Source organism: Gobius niger (assembly GCF_951799975.1).
Source record: "Gobius niger genome assembly, chromosome: 4".
NCBI classification, from domain to species: Eukaryota; Metazoa; Chordata; class Actinopteri; order Gobiiformes; family Gobiidae; genus Gobius; species Gobius niger.
Genome location: NC_136855.1, coordinates 22,205,595 through 22,222,168, shown reverse-complemented (window position 1 = coordinate 22,222,168; position 16,574 = coordinate 22,205,595). Strand labels below are relative to the sequence as shown.

At 39.1% G+C, this 16,574-nt stretch overlaps 2 protein-coding genes across 2 annotated transcripts; one reads left to right on the top strand and one right to left on the bottom strand.

Moving 5' to 3' along the window:
* The first annotated feature begins 158 nt into the window (after window positions 1–158).
* cstf3 (cleavage stimulation factor, 3' pre-RNA, subunit 3) lies at window positions 159–7,247 on the top strand. The gene is made up of 20 exons (XM_079555723.1): window positions 159–370; window positions 1,114–1,215; window positions 1,392–1,487; window positions 3,348–3,380; window positions 3,842–3,939; window positions 4,022–4,088; window positions 4,170–4,204; window positions 4,274–4,400; window positions 4,485–4,562; window positions 4,689–4,851; window positions 4,971–5,080; window positions 5,169–5,285; window positions 5,357–5,575; window positions 5,654–5,756; window positions 5,820–5,889; window positions 5,972–6,167; window positions 6,243–6,393; window positions 6,487–6,581; window positions 6,652–6,712; window positions 6,791–7,247. The coding sequence occupies exons 1-20, from the start codon at window positions 344–346 to the stop codon at window positions 6,988–6,990; spliced, it is 2,148 nt and encodes a 715-aa protein (XP_079411849.1). The 5' UTR covers window positions 159–343; the 3' UTR covers window positions 6,991–7,247.
* Window positions 7,248–7,734: 487 nt separating this feature from the next.
* depdc7a (DEP domain containing 7, paralog a) lies at window positions 7,735–14,970 on the bottom strand (the record flags this gene model as incomplete). Its single annotated transcript, XM_079554498.1, has 9 exons — window positions 14,906–14,970; window positions 12,483–12,936; window positions 12,049–12,185; window positions 9,446–9,638; window positions 9,100–9,320; window positions 8,377–8,519; window positions 8,185–8,310; window positions 8,024–8,102; window positions 7,735–7,955 (listed from the first exon to the last, which is right to left on the bottom strand). Exons 1-9 carry the CDS (start codon window positions 14,919–14,921, stop codon window positions 7,735–7,737), a joined length of 1,590 nt encoding a protein of 529 aa, XP_079410624.1. The 5' UTR covers window positions 14,922–14,970.
* Between the last annotated feature and the right edge of the window lie 1,604 nt (window positions 14,971–16,574).

Here is a 16,574-nt window from a genome sequence, read left to right as displayed (position 1 = left end):
TTTCTTCCTCCAAATAAGGAATGCAGAGGCATGATTCGGTTGTACCTGCCATACAAGCGCAGATGTGTACCCAACGTGCGGCCCATGCACAGCTTTATTTTGAAGGGGTGTTAAAGGAAGCGCTGCCGCCGATTCATAGCATAGGGCGGAAGTTCACTTCTACGCCATTTTGAAAACCAGTCACCATAGAAAAGCTTCTGAGCTACTTGCCTTTTGACAAAAATAGTCTAGCTGGTGGAAGATATGCTGAAATTAAAATCGCTTTAAACAACTGCCAAAACGCTATCATTTGATCCTTCATGTGATTTACGTTACATTTCTAACCCAGTTTACTCTTCCAGCCATGACCAGCGAAGGAGCAGCCGACCAGGTAGTTACCGTACACGCAGTATGTCGCTTGGCAAGCTAACAAAACGTGAAATGCTCCTTTTCCCCAAATATATGGCCAAACGGCTAAAGTAGCCGCTTTAGCCGTGCGTGTTAAAGTTTTCTTGGGATTGATCATGAATGTTGCAGTAGCGTCTATCTGCGCGGAAGTGGCCTAACGACAGCAATAAAGTATCGTCCAACGCGTGTTCCTTCTCGACAACAAAAGACGATTGCAAACTCAATAGTTTTGCATGCAAATCTATCAAATATTAGTAACGGTTAAAAAAAAAAAATGGTAATAAAAAAAGCAAGTCGCCATTGCGGAGGTTGCCGATATATTTATATCAACACATGATTGATAAAGCATGGTATCGATCAAAGTGAATCGTGTGTGTTGATGGGCTAATGGACGACGTGTTTTCTTTTTGACCGATTACCATGCAGGTTATCAATTAATTGTGCTATATTGCTGCTAAATCTATTCGCAGTATTGTGATTGACCAAAGGCAGCATGCATTTTCCTCATAACTAGAATTAGCAGGAATTGATGTTTATAACTGGGACTTGGAAAAATCATATTTTTAACCAGCTGTACTTGTAGTTGTTAACTGTACATTGTCATTACTGCATCATGTGTTATGTTTTGGGTGCTAGTTGGTACAATATATGAAAATGAGCGTTGTAGGCATGTTCAAAACATTAATTTCAATTTGCCAAACATTGTGTTTTTGTTTTGTCTTCTAGGCTGCGGAGTATGTTCCAGAGAAGGTGAAGAAAGCAGAAAAGAAGTTGGAAGAAAACCCTTATGACCTTGACGCATGGAGCATTCTGATTCGAGAAGCACAGGTTTAGTGACACAGAGTTGCATTCCTGGGTTTTTAGCATATTGGGGACGAGGGTGGGTTGAAAATAAGGTGGGGCAAGTAAATTAATTGAGAATTGATTGATAAATATAACCCTGAATTAATATGAACATTTTACCATTGAAGCTTATGGTGTATTAATGCACTTTCATTTCATAGAATCAACCAATAGATAAAGCCCGGAAGACCTATGAACGGCTAGTCACACAGTTTCCAAGTTCTGGCAGATTCTGGAAACTTTTCATTGAAGCTGAGGTTATTTTTTAATATTTTTCCTTATTACGTGTGCATGGCTGGGGTATATTACATGATCAACAATATGATTTTCACACAACCTTAATGTGTAATTTATATTCACTTGAATCATTTTTGAAGCCACAATTCCTGTGTTTGGAACTGTCAAATAGTGATACATCCAATAGTGTAAATAAAGTTTTTACATTATAAATCCATCTAAAGAAGTCTCAATGTAGATGCCTATTTACCATATTATATGTAGAATGTTTTTTTCTCGAATTGTGGCTTTGAAATTCCAAGGGGAAATTGGCTTATTTACTTTTTCGAAACAGTCTTTTGAGTTATTATATGCCGTCTTTTCACATTAAGTGGGGTCATGTGCATTTGTTGCATGTTTGGTCTGCAACAGTATTAAGTATTAAAACTATTTTAATGGTATTGGAGTGCATTAGCCTTTTATTCACTTGTCGTGTCATTTATTGCCTCCTGTGTCATTTCTTTTGGGTGAACATATTCCTGTAGTGTGGCCCACTTTTTCATTCAGACTTTTTTCCTCTTCAGAACAAGGAAAATGTCACTACTATAGACTGTCATTAATTGGACCAACAGCACATGTTGACATGCCGCATACAGTTAGAACATCAGTTTCAACAAACCAGTGAGCACATTTCAAGGTGTGTAAGAAATTCACTGTGCGTTTACTGCCCTCTATATTCAGGCTGAAGTACTGCAAACCCCACACCACTGCTACACACTTCAGCAGTTTTTCCATGAGCACATGTGTAGGCACTAATGCGCCAGTGGACTTTTTTTTTTTCTGTCTGGCCCTTTTAAAAATGTGCGCTTCTTGTCTGTTAGGTCATTGAAGACAAACACAAGAACAAAACCATTTTAGTATCTTTATGCATACATAGATTTTAGTGTTCAGCTAACCTGACAAATATTTTATATACATTTTGTCAGTACAAACTTTAATTTTATTGACTCAAGCACATTACTTGGTTCAATATTTTTCATTCCACCAGGTTAATTCTTAAACGGGTTGCACGAGTTTGTTTTGGTAAATCCATACAAGTTCTTTTATAAGGAATCAATCGGTCCATAGGTTTGCTGTATATAAGTGACACCAACATAATATATGAAGAAAATAATCACCTTTTCTTTTATAACATACGTTTTGGTCTTTATTGCGCGAAAGCAAGTTAGTTTTTACTTTGTGAGTCATGCAGTGTAATTGGTTTTTTGCACATCTTTTTGCCACAAGGGACACCTAAATGTTTTTTTTTTTGCTTTTTGCTTCAGTAAAACCATGCCTTGGTTGCCTCCGGGTTCTAGAGTTGAGAAATTTAGCATTAGTAATGAGTTTTACTTTTATTTTTACATATACAGCGAAAATAGGTCAATTTGAACATTTGTATGACATGCATAAAACAAGTGCTTCTCATACTTCACATCACATATGTGAAATGATTTATCCCAAATTCATCTGATAGTCACTTTGTTCAAAGAACAGTACTCTCTGTTCAAGGAGTTTAATCTCACCCAGTCCGCTACCAACTGCGTTATGTTCAATAAGAGACATTCAGAATGGTCCATTGTCACCACATCACAACTTGGTTCAATAGGAACATAAGATGCTAAGCAACTCTTTTGTTTGTAAACTGCAGAGTGAATCCTGTGGTGCTGTCTGCGGTATAATCCTGAAGAAAATAAACCAATATTCCCTGATGCAATCTCTCATTCTTGTGTGAAATTCACGTTGTTGATTCTGTTTGACTGTGTGAATGAACAGATGCATGAATGCATGTTGTCTAATAGCCATACAATGTCAATATAAGGTTGTTAATGTAACGTTGAATATACACTCTCATTTTGCAGATTAAGGCCAAAAATTATGACAAGGTTGAAAAGGTAAGTGGACACACATTCAAATTTGTCTTTCATGCAAGGGTGGATAGTTTTGCTTGACCTCTGATCTAAGTTGTCAGATTTCATAATTAATGCCTCACTCTCTTGTAGTGAGTATGAGCCTGTATTCTCTATTAATTGCATGCATTTTTTTATGATTATATATAAAAGTAAAAAATCTTGGGTCCATCATCACATCCACACACCCCCTTTATTTAAAATGCATACATTTAAAGTCAAATAATTTGGTGCATAATTAGTTATAATACAAAGGGAAAAAAACAGCACTTTGATTCTGGATATATGTGAAAAGTGTTTCCTCCCCTCTTTTTTTTATTATTGTATTAAACCACCAAAATACATTTTTTATTGGTATTAGCTGAGGGCGATTTAAAGTGATTGTGTCAATCACAGACCACATCCATAAACAAAAGCTATTGTACTGAATGTTGTCTTGCCTCTAGTTGTTCCAGAGATGCCTAATGAAAGTATTGCACATTGACCTGTGGAAATGTTACCTCTCGTATGTCCGAGAGACCAAAGGAAAACTGCCCAGCTACAAGTATGAAAAATGAGACAATACACAATGCCAGGGTTTTAAGTTATATCGATCTGTTAAACTTAAATTCTATGTCCCTTTACAGAGAAAAGATGGCCCAGGCTTATGACTTTGCGCTCGATAAGATTGGCATGGAGATAATGTCATATCAGGTACACAGTCCTTGCATTAGATTTGATTTGTTTCCTAATTAGGTTTCACTGCTCACTGTTAACATGAGCTTTATTTTTCAGATCTGGGTGGACTACATTAATTTCCTCAAGGGAGTGTAAGAGCTGTTTTTGTGTCTGAAGAACTAATATCTGACCACCCTTGTTTAACATGTGTGTTTTGTTAGTGAGGCTGTTGGCTCTTATGCAGAGAATCAGCGCATCACAGCAGTGCGAAGGGTCTACCAGCGGGGCTGTGTCAACCCCATGATTAACATTGAGCAGCTCTGGAGAGATTATAGTAAATATGAAGAGGTAAGCCGCGAGTGCAAACTCTTGTTTTCTCTTGTCAAGAGTAGCAGGGGAAAAACGTTTTGTTACATTTTTCTTTACGCAAAGGGAATAAATGTGCATCTGGCTAAAAAGATGATAGAAGATCGAAGCAGAGACTACATGAATGCCAGGAGGGTGGCAAAGGTATGGCACAAAATAGACATGTTTTTGCTTTCAGTCATTCATGAAAAATAATTGTGTAAAAACAATATTCTTGTCTTTAAAGTATTGAGAGCATATTTAAACATGCTGGTATTCGGTGTTCTGTAGGAATATGAGACTGTGATGAAGGGGCTGGATAGAAATGCCCCTTCGGTGCCTCCACAGAACTCCCCACAAGAAGCCCAACAAGTAGAGATGTGGAAGAAATATATACAGTGGGAAAAAAGCAACCCATTACGCACAGAGGACCAGACTCTCATCACTAAAAGAGGTGACTGTCAGGTTCTTTACTCAACAACAGTACCATGATGTGACCAGTAGAGGGCAGAGGGTCACAATTTTCTTCAAAATTATTATGACATTGGATTACAAGTGTGCTGTGTCTTGCAGTCATGTTCGCCTATGAGCAGTGTCTTTTAGTCCTTGGTCATCATCCTGATATATGGTATGAAGCGGCACAGTACCTGGAACAATCGAGCAAACTGTTGGCAGAAAAAGGAGTAAGATGCATTATTTTTAGGTTCACTAATTGGTTTAGTATGGAATACACAGTATATATAAACACTACACTACTACTACAATCCTCAGGACATGAATAACTCCAAGTTATTCAGTGATGAGGCAGCTAACATCTATGAACGCGCCATTGGCACTTTGCTGAAGAAAAACATGCTTCTGTACTTTTCATTTGCTGACTATGAGGAGGTGGGTATCGGAATTGTGGTCTTAAATATTTAGACTATTTTTCTTACATTGTATCATCTGTGTTTCTGCAGAGCCGTATGAAGTATGAAAAGGTGCATGGTATCTATAATAAATTGCTGGCTATTGAGGACATAGACCCCACTCTGGTATACATTCAATACATGAAGTTTGCCAGAAGAGCAGAGGGCATAAAGTCAGGTCGTACAATCTTTAAAAAGGCCAGAGAGGATCCACGCACTCGACACCATGTGTATGTCACTGCAGCGCTGATGGAGTACTACTGCAGTAAAGTGAGGACAACAAATCTATTTAATTTGACAGTAATTTATACGCACGCATTACTATAATGCAATTTCTTGCGGCTTAAGGACAAGTCTGTGGCCTTCAAGATTTTTGAACTTGGTTTGAAAAAATATGGTGACATTCCTGAGTACATACTTGCCTACATAGATTACCTCTCACATCTTAATGGTAAGTAATGCACTGTCCCACTATTGTAACAAAGAAATACACCTTATTATTGTTTTTCTTCAGAGGATAACAACACACGGGTTCTGTTTGAGCGAGTGCTTACTTCGGCAAATTTGTCACCTGAAAAGTCTGGGTAAAGTAAATTCTTAATATGGCTGTATGTCATCAAAGGTAGACACGACTTACCCCTGCTCTCCATTGTCATTTGTTCTTAGTGAGATCTGGGCGCGATTCTTAGCCTTTGAGAGCAACATTGGTGACCTCGCTAGTATTCTCAAAGTGGAGCGCAGACGATTTGCTGCCTTTAAGGATGAGTATGAAGGCAAAGAAACCGCCTTGCTTGTGGATCGATACAAGTTTATGGACTTGTACCCCTGCTCCACAAGTGAACTTAAAGCTCTGGGTTACAAAGTTTGTACTCACTCTGGTACTATCATTCCACATTAACTGACATAAAACATTCAATTGTGGTTTATCTTTTTGTAGGATGTATCTCGTTCTAAACTGGCAGCACTACTTCCGGAGACTGTAGTGACTCCTTCTGCACCTATATTAAAAGATGACATTGATCGTAAACCCGAGTATCCCAAACCTGATACCAATCAAATGATCCCCTTCCAGCCACGTCATCTTGCTCGTATGTGGTTTTAATCATTTAGTGTATTAATGAATACATTGTTGAATCATTAAGACAAGGCTATACACTGTGTCATGTGACTTTTCTCCACAGCCCCTGGTTTACACCCTGTCCCCGGTGGAGTATTTCCTGTCCCACCAGCCGCTGTGGTCTTAATGAAACTGTTGCCTCCACCTACATGCTTCACTGTAAGTGGCATTAAGATAAAAATGATGAGATGTGATGTGTGGATCCTAATCTAAATCACTTGGATTTTAGGGTCCGTTCGTACAAGTGGATGAGCTCATGGAAACATTCAGGAGATGCACACTTCCTGAGAGTAAGTATACAGTATTTTTTTGTCCTTGTGAGCTGTATGTTTCTTTGTATTTCAATTATATGCTTTGTCCCATTGAAGCTGTTGACGCTGCTATAGAGCTGATCACTGGAAGATTGCCCGATGCACTGGGAGAGGGCAATGGGTCCGTGGAGAACCATGCGGTTAACAAGTCACTCAAGAGGCCTAACGCAGACTCCGATGAGGAGGACGACAAGGGAGCTATTGCACCTCCTATACATGACATTTATCGTGCCCGCCAACAGAAGCGAATCCGATAAACACTCTAAACCCTGCGAGAATGTAAAGTACGTCAGTGTGGTCATTATGGGTAATGTATCTCCACTATTTGACATCTATCTCTGTAAAAAGATGAGCAAATGAGTGGTCTGGTGGCTTTTTGTTAGAGACACCTATTTTTAAAGACTGATCTTTATCCTGTTCACATTTTTAAATCTGTCGGTTGATGTCACATCTTGTGAAGTCTGAGTGATGGCGAACGAAAACCAATCTTTTTTTAGGAAAAAGGAATTGAACTTCCTTCCAATAAAGACATTGAAATACAACACTCTCTTGTCATCATTATATCCTCAGTATATTAAATAAGCAGGATCAGAAGTAATTATACAAAAAATATTTTATTACCAAAATCTTCATATGAAAAATGTGTTGTTTGTTCTTTAAGCTAGTGTTAAATTGACATTCCATGTTCTGAAAGTGTATTAGTCAAAACCAAATTAAAATATGATGTTGAATATTTTCTGAAGTTACTGGACACACTTATCTACATGCACACAACTCATGGCATATAGATGACAACAGCAATTAAGACTTTCATTCCAAACAGTAAATATTTAGTTTGAGTTGTCAGTCAAGAGTCCAACATCATGTTCTTTAGAACAAACTAACAGCCAGAGTCTGCAAACACATTGCAATTCACAATCTTATTTTACAGCTATCAATCTGATAAATAAATATCAACATATGTGCATATTTAACAATACATTGAAGTTTTCAAATAAATATCATCTTAATGTGTTTTCGGCAGATAATCGATTTCCAAAGTACTGAACAAATATTTCTGGATGACCTTTATAAAACTGGCCCAACAGTCTTTTCTTCTCGTGAGCTGAGAGATGGTGATTTTCATGGATAGTCTGTAGTAGTGACAAAAGTTCTTCTTTGGTGTTTTTTTGTGCATTTTCTGCATAGGCTTCAGGACTTACTCTGTTGCAGTACGTTGTCACTAGAAAAAGAGAACAGTGTTTTTCACTCCATGAATGTGGCTAAATGGGAAAGTGTTGATGTGCTTACCAGTCATATTGTCTGGATCCTTTCCTTTAATTATGGTCACAATTTTGTCAGTAACCAACTTATGTAAACTCAAGGGTATCTGGTAAAAGGGACACAATTTAAAAGAAAAGCATTTTGTATCAAACGTGTGTGTACAACTGAGACATTTGAATACCACTTACTTTGAACAAATCTTGATGGTTATCCATCATAAAAAGCACCATTAAATCAACTTTGCCTTTAGGAAGTCTTCTGCTATACACAATGGCACTTGAGAAAGCTCTTTTCACAGCCATTCTGTTTTCAATCTGGGAGAGAAGAACCTTTCAGCTGATGTGAACGCAGTCACTGCAGTTTGCAGTGTGGGTGCTCACCTCTTTATGAAGTTTAAGCTCCTGGGATTTGGATGCAATCGCCATGAACCTCAGCAGCCTGCGCAGCTCTTCCCTGCTTCGAGAGTCCTGTATCTTCAGACTCAGTTGTATGGCCTCTAGAGCTTGTTCTTGCTTTCCATTTACTGACAAAAAGAAGCATCTTTAAAGTTTTTCATCATAAACTAGTATAATTTAATATAAATTAAGATTAGAGTGCTACATATTTATTTCAAATTTAGGGGCTGATACGGATATGATATTAATTAAGGGGGTTGGAAGTGCTGACAACAATTATATCAGTTGATCATTTAAATAATTTAGTTCATAGTTAATGTCAGCTTTTGTGTGAAACTAATTAGGCTAAAGTTCACACAATCATGTATTTTAAAAGGTGGGGTGTTAACATTTTGTCTCTAGAACGTAATCTGGAGCTGAAGCATTTGGTTGAAACATCTCATTTCTGCACAATATTTCCAAAGCATTCAAATTGCAGTTTTAATTCATGGTCTTGTCGCTCATTAACCCATTACTAGACAAACCTGAAAATCTCAAATATAACCATAGCTGTTAATTATGAACAGTTCAAGTTTTCAAACAAAACATACAGTAGCTACTGCAATCGGTGTAATATTGGCCATATAAACTAAATTAGGGCTGATGGATGATAATGATGTGGTTTATATATTGATTTAGCTCTACTTACAAGTAAATAAATCGTATTACCTAGAAGATCAGCGATGCCGGAGTGGATGTCAAATATGTGGTTATTCAGCAGGGGTGGTTGTTGAGCATGTCCATAATGCTGAGCCAAAATTCGATAGAGCAGATTCTTACACTGCAGCAGATCATCAGCACAACGGGCCAGACCTCGGCTCAGCTCCACAACCAACTCATCAGGAACAAACTCCAGGCAGTCCCCAGCCGCTGACATCCACTCATCTGCCCTGAGAGAATACTGTAATTAACACACTTTTCCATAAATCCATATTTCTATTTACTATTTATGCAAGTCTTGCATTTTGAGCCACCATCACACACGCAACTTAAATTCAGCAAAAGAAAAACTTACTGTGCTTCACTAAAAGCCTTGAGAACTTCTCTGTCAAGGTAACTTGACGTGCACATGACATCTGTGGCACTGCTGCTGCTGTTCAAGTTGGACTTTGATAAATGTGTTCCCTCTAACAAACTCTCCAACAGGGGGAGCTCTATGAGCTGTAGCAGTCTGTAAACAGCCTGCTGGTGCCACACCTCATCCATGACTGTGACACAAGCCAACCAAGAGAAATTAAGCAGTGATCAAATATGCACACTATTTTTATGACATGTACAGTTGTGCTCAAAAGTTTACACGCCCTGGGAGAATTTGTGTTATTTTTTTTGTCGACTAAAGATTTCAAAGAATATGAATGATACTAACTTTTTTCACTCATGGTTAGTGGTTGTGTAAAGCCCTTTATAGTCAAACAACGGAGTTTGCTCTTTTCCAATTATAACCACAAAATAAACCAAAATGACCCTGATCAAAAGTTTACATGCCCTGGTGATCTTGGCCTGATAAAATGCACACAAGTTGACACAAACGGGTCTGAATGGCTACTAAAGGTAAGCATCCTCAACTGTGACCTGTGTTTGTAATTGTGTATGCATAAAAGGTCAGTGAGTGCTTGGGCTCCTGACAGACCCTTGCATCTTTCATCCAGTGCTGCACAGGTGTTTCCGGTTTTCCGTATCATGAGGAAAGCAAAATAATTGTCAGAGTAATTGCAAGAAAGGTACAGTTGAATTGTAGAAAATGGGAACCAGTTATATAAAAGATATCCAAGGTACTGAAAGTATCAGTCAGCAGTTGTTGAAACCAAACTACAGTCAGGTACACCAACAAAACATATCAGTAACAACTGGCAGGAAAATTGTGAATGCAAAGAAAAAACAAAAGATAATTTCAGCTGAAAAATACAGCACCCTCGAAAAGTGGTGTAGCTGCTTCGAGATGCACTAAAAGGAGGAACTTGATGAAAAATGGGATGCACTACCCAGTCTATTCAATCATTGGTTTATTTGGTCGGGACAGTGCCTGTTAATGAACATACATGAGTCTCATGCATGTAAACACGCCACAACGGATTGTCGCCATGAGCTAGTTTCCATCCGTCGTCCCCCACTCACACTCTCAAACGCACTCTCGTTCATCCCGGCCTATTGTACATATTTTTAGTGGTAGGGGAAACTGAAGTGCCTGTAGGAAACCTATGCAGACAAGGGAAGAACATGCAAACTCCACACAGAAAGGCTCCATCCAGGAGGGAATCAAACCCGGGACGCTTACCGCTGCGCCACCATGCCGCCCAAGTCGCCAGAAGAAAGCTATTACTTCACAAGTGCCACAAGGTATCTGCTTAAGATATGCCAAACAGCACAGAGACAAGCCTCAACATTTCTGAAACAATGTGATTTGGAATGATGAAACCAAAATGGAACTTTTTGGCCCAAACCATAAACGTTACATTTGGATGAATCAACAAGGTCTGTGATGAACGGTGCACCAGTCCTACAGTGAAACACGGAGGTGGATCAGTGATGTTTTGGGGACGTGTGAGCTACAGGGAACTTGGTCAAAACTGATTCCAGGATGAATGCAGCATTTTATTAAAGAATACTGGAGGAAAAGTGTCACTCATCAGCCTAGAAGCTACACATGGGACACACTTGGATGTTCCAACATGACAACGATCCAAAGCACAAGGCCATGTCGACCTCTCATTGGAGTGGCCATTTCAGTCTCCTGACTTCAATATCATTGAGCCACTCTGGAGAGATCTCAAATGTACAGTTCATGCAAGACAACCCAGGAATTTACAGGAACTGGAGGCTTTTGCCAAAAAGAATGACCAGCTTTACCATCCGAGATAGAGTAAATAAAGAGGCCCATCCGCAACTACCAAAAAATAATCCAAGCTGTTACTGACGTGAAAGGGGGAAATATACAGTATTAAGAATTGGGGTATGTAAACTTTTGATCATGGTCATTTGTGTCATTATGATTTAAAAAGAGCAAACTCCCAACGACCTAGCCTGGTTTTACCATACCTTCGTACTCATTGCATTTCGTACAAGGGTCCGGACTTTCGCAATTGAACTCTGTTATTAGGTGGGAGGGGTGAACTCCTTTGAAACGATTGGATCTGATTTTCGCTAGCGTTTGGTTGTGACATATGCAATGCGCCCGAGTGAGTGAAGCAGCTATCAGCTATGCTCTTGGGAGCATTCCTTGCGCATTCCAAGGCATCAATTTTAATTTCTGGATATTTGGGAGCTGAGCCAGAATGGATTGAAGAGCTTCCATTACTTTCGTATCCGCCGTCATTGCCAAACTACAACCAGCAAATGCGACTTCACCTACAACACCCGCCTCCCCGCTCGCTGAATGGTAGGTTGAAATTCAACCGATGTAACTGAGCCACTGTGATCAAACCCAGACGTACATGTAGGGAAATTATAATGGTCTGGAGTTTACGGATGGCTAAGGCCAGGCTTAGAAGGACCAACTATGAGTGAAAAGTTTTTTGTGTTATTCATATTCTCTGAAAAATGGCCACACACAAAAATCAAACATTTTGCCAGAGTATGTAAACTTTTGAGAACAGCAGTATTTGGCTGAGGAAGACATACCATCTTGTGATACTCCCAGGTTGATCATCTGAGGGGTAACATTTTCACTCAGGTCAAGATTTCCCAGCACTTCTTCCAGTGTTTTGTCAGGAGGAGGCGGAGGAGACTTCAGGAAAAAGCCATGCTGCACCTCTTGTCTGAAGCACATAGTGACATCGATGGAGTCTTTAGAAGAGCAGCTTAACATTTTGTTGTAAAAGATACACATAGTATTACAACAATGTCCTGAGTCAAACCATGGTTTCACTTTTTCATCTGATCAGAGCCACATTATATATTTTAATATTATTTTAATGATGATGTGATGTTTTAATATTTAAAAAGAGCACCATCTAACAGGTGTCCTAGATTAGTACAGCTGAAAACTCTAATCTCATAGCCACCTTTAGTAAATAGGTTTGCTAAATCAAACAGAATTCCAGTGTAGTACGTACCCTTCAGGTGTCGGGCTTTGGTTGCTCTTGTTCCATTTGATACCTGGGGATTCATATCCAACTTGAATGGGCTGTGACGTCGAGTGATTTAACGGGCCTGACCCTGGACCCAGAAACCGATACAAACTGCAGCTGCTATCCTCGAAGGTTGGTTGCTTCTTCTCCTTCCCAAAAACAACTTTGTTACCGACAGGTTCAAACACTCTGGAGTCCATAAGGGCCTGGCACAGACGAACAGCCTTATATCGTGGCACAGCCTCCTCACCAAAGAAGTGCATGAGTGTGATGTGAGTTAAGACAGCGTCCACAGCTTCTGAGCCCAAAAAGCAGTCGTGGTAGGACTTCAGGTTATGCCGGCGCCGTTTAACCTCCACGTGAGTGTGCAGGTTTGAAATAATGCTGCCCCAGATGTAAGTGGCCCTGAAAGGTTTCCCCGCCATGGCCATGTCTTCTTCTGATGGAGAAAATGTAAACACAAAGCATTATTACAAGGATCACATCTTGTATTAAAGCATTTACCATGAAACTAAAGTCATCCATTGAGTTACAATTTAATACTGAGATACATTTTGACAACATATTTTTGATAACATATAAGACCCTTGGCGTTCCGTGACTTTTATATAGGTAACTTGATGTATACTAGCACACACTGACCTCCCTTTGCCGTCAGACAAGAGGAGAGAAAGAACAAAAGGTGTCAAGCCTATACTGCCCCTCTCTGCTGCTAATGTCTCACAACAGGAAATATTTGAAACCTGCGAAACAAATGTTAGCTGTTGACAGAGTGTCGACAGACTTGCTTGGAGTCCGGGTTTTACATGGGTTCCCTTCTCCCATTTGTCATTATTTTGGTTGAGGGGCCAGGGACAACTCACCCGGTTGTCACCCCTTGTCCACGGCTCTGGCTGTGGATCTGAAGAACAAAGTGGAGACAGCTGTCTTAATGAAATTACAAACCACAATCAGCACGGGATTTATGTATTTCTTGTTTGTTTGGTCGGGACAGTGCATAGTAATGAACACACATGGGACATGCATGTAAACGTGCCACACTGGATTGTAGCAATGGACTAATCTGTTGTGCCACATTGGCACTCTCACTCAACCTGGCCTATTGTGCATGTTTTTAATGGTGGGGGAAACCGGAGGACCCGGAGGAATCCAACACAGCCACGGGGAGAACATGCAAACTCCACAAAGAAATGAGAAAAAAACGTTCAATCTCCCTCCAGGTTGAGCAAGAACAGAGAACACATTAAAGTTATACTATTTTATATATTGCATAAATACTAGATGCTGCATCATTTCATACTTGATGAAATCATTATAATCTTGATCATAATGAAGCCTTTATTTGGAAGTAAAGGAGGACCATCTGGTGTGTCCCTACAGGAGTCCGTGGATTACCTTCAGAGATTAAATTCATTCAATTTATGGGATGGAATCTACACAAGGTTTCCCTCCCACATGCTGAGATTTAATCCCACTTAACCTATGTGATTCTTCCAACCTCCAAAGCCACAACTGTAGTAGTCAGTAAAATAGAAATGACTTGTATTTTATCTAAAGACAATACTGCCATTTGTGTTTGCACACATCAGTGGAGGTAAATAACCTCAATGGGAATTGCAGCAACATGGGACTCTCTCCTGTGAACACAAACAACCTATTACTGGTAAGAGAATAAAAAAAGGCTTGATTTTGCGCAGAAGCAAAAATACATGTAATATGTTCTTGGGGTTTAGACTAGCAGGGAAATGACTTGTAGGCTTCATTCCTGCAACATGTTGAGTCTAGTTTACATTAACCGATCAAGCTCGAGGACATAATTTCAGAGAGACCATTGGCCAGTGTGGTTTCGAATAACTTTTGAATAAGGGTATAGAGGACTATGAAAACTAGCCCACTATTTTTTCTGGCACTTTATATAGTTGTATTGTTGGCCAATATGCTCTATCCCATAATACATAAATCATTATGGACCAAGCAAAGTTAGGTTAGTGAATGTTTTTATACACAGCATGCTGCAGAATGATCTTCATTATGCAAAAGCAACAAAAACAAGCAATTTAATTATGGATGTAGCGAATAATTAAACTAAATAAATACATGCATAGTCTACATTCAGTCATACATACATACATAATCCATGTATGGGTGGTTATATTCTTTACAGTTGTTAAGCTTTTAAAAGCATCAGCCTGTTTGCATATGGCAGTTTTATGTAGTATATAGTAAACATCTGAAAAGATGCCTCATGTAAATGTGGCCAGACAGTTTAACAATTTAGTAGCAACAATCTATGAGCCAATTCGTGCGTATTTCACTTAGGCTACAACTGTTTTAAGCACCTTTAAAAAGAAATCTATGTCCCAACCCCAATCAAAATCTCAGATAAGCTACTGTATGATCGATCTTACCTTGTCTCAAAAGCATAAAAACTTCCTCCACTCACTGCCATTCAGACCGTGTTGTTGGTCCATGCATGCCCTTGGTTTTCAGTACGCACCGTGACGCACGCAACTACAGCGCTCTTCGAAACCGCCTCCTCCCACGGCCCTGCATTATTCATGTACCAATCACCGCCCCACATTAATGTGATAATGAGCCCCCTGGTTGGTTCAGTAGGCTAATCATTACCTTTCATGAAACTGCACATTCCACTGAGATATTTTTAAAAAAACAAACAAGATTAATAACCGACATGATCAGTTATTTGTTTCCCCAATTTAGTGTTACACTACTGAATAATGTCGCATGTTAATCTTTCAACATTTGCTGAATTCAAAAGTGAAATAAAAGTGATCGGCCGGTTGAGACAGCTATACTCAGACCTTCCTTAATCAGAGGCCGATTTCATGAAGGGAGGCCTCAACACAACCGTGCCTGTCTTGAGGTGTAATCTGACAATGGAAAAGAAGTAAACTGACACTGCAAAGCCAATGTTGGTCACCTGCTGAAAGAGAGACTGGAAAAAGGCAAGGCAATATTATTAAACTTAAGTAGACCTCCGCAGTCACAACAACCAAAACAAAGCTCGTGTGTGGTTTCTTAGTTTATGATTGCTGTTACATTCAGTGCTCAGTGTCCGGACTCTCATGTTGATTTGTTTCAGTCAAGACTAACCTTGCGCCACAATATTCTTGACTGAAGTGAGACTACTATTGTTGGAGCAGAACTGGTTTTACAACTTTAGGGACAAATATGAGGAGTCACAGGTACACACTCACTTGAAGTGACTCCAGTAACGAAAATGAAAACCCATTTAACAAACAAGTGCTTCACTCAGTACAAACATGGTGTGATATATAGACCTATTTGTTTTGTTTACTTTCTTAAAGTAAACTGTTTTGCTAGTGTACAAATAGAAATAAAAAAGATTTGCTGTTGTCGGGGTTGATGAACCTCCAATTGTTTTTATTAATTTCATTTTTTACATTTAAATATGTAGATAATAATTTCATTAATATCACACAAAACTTCCTTCTAACAGTCATGTTACCGCAAACTGAAGATTCCTCAGTGGAGCTCCCACGTTCCACAATTCATTAAAATTCATTTAGCTTTTTATCTGGAGAGCAAAGCTGTGCATCTCTTACAGCTGGAATCTGAAATGCCCGCCTGACGTCTGCCCCCTTCTTTTCCATCTCCAACAAAGACAGAGGCTCTGGTCACTGAGGAACTGTTGCACCAGCACAGAGAAACCTTTGTTTGCCAGTAATAGTGCCATGTGGATGCATAGAAAATATATTTAGTTCAATGGTTAAGGCTAATTCCACAATAGTTTATGAATGAGAACATGGAGGACAATAAGACATAAGTGATATTTGCATAAGATAATTTCAGTGTAGTTTTCTTTTTGCAAAGTTAAAGTATATAAACAAAAGATTGCCCTACAATGTAAGATATAGTATTTAACAGCAGCATATCAATTGCATGCAGGACTTTATTTACAAACTGTATTGTCAAAGAGACTTGGTTCACAGAAATATGTGTACATTTTAACTAATGGCTTAATTGGCTTAAACTGAGAAAGATTTTAAAGGCAATATTTTTGTGATTGCCTCTTGTGAAAACTTTAATGGTTCT

Coding starts and splice junctions, on each gene's coding strand:
- cstf3 (XM_079555723.1), top strand. CDS start 344: ATGACCAGCGAAGGAGCAGCCGACCAG. Junction 371..1,113: donor GCGAAGGAGCAGCCGACCAG/GTAGTTACCGTA, acceptor TTTGTCTTCTAG/GCTGCGGAGTATGTTCCAGA. Junction 4,205..4,273: donor ATTAATTTCCTCAAGGGAGT/GTAAGAGCTGTT, acceptor GTGTTTTGTTAG/TGAGGCTGTTGGCTCTTATG.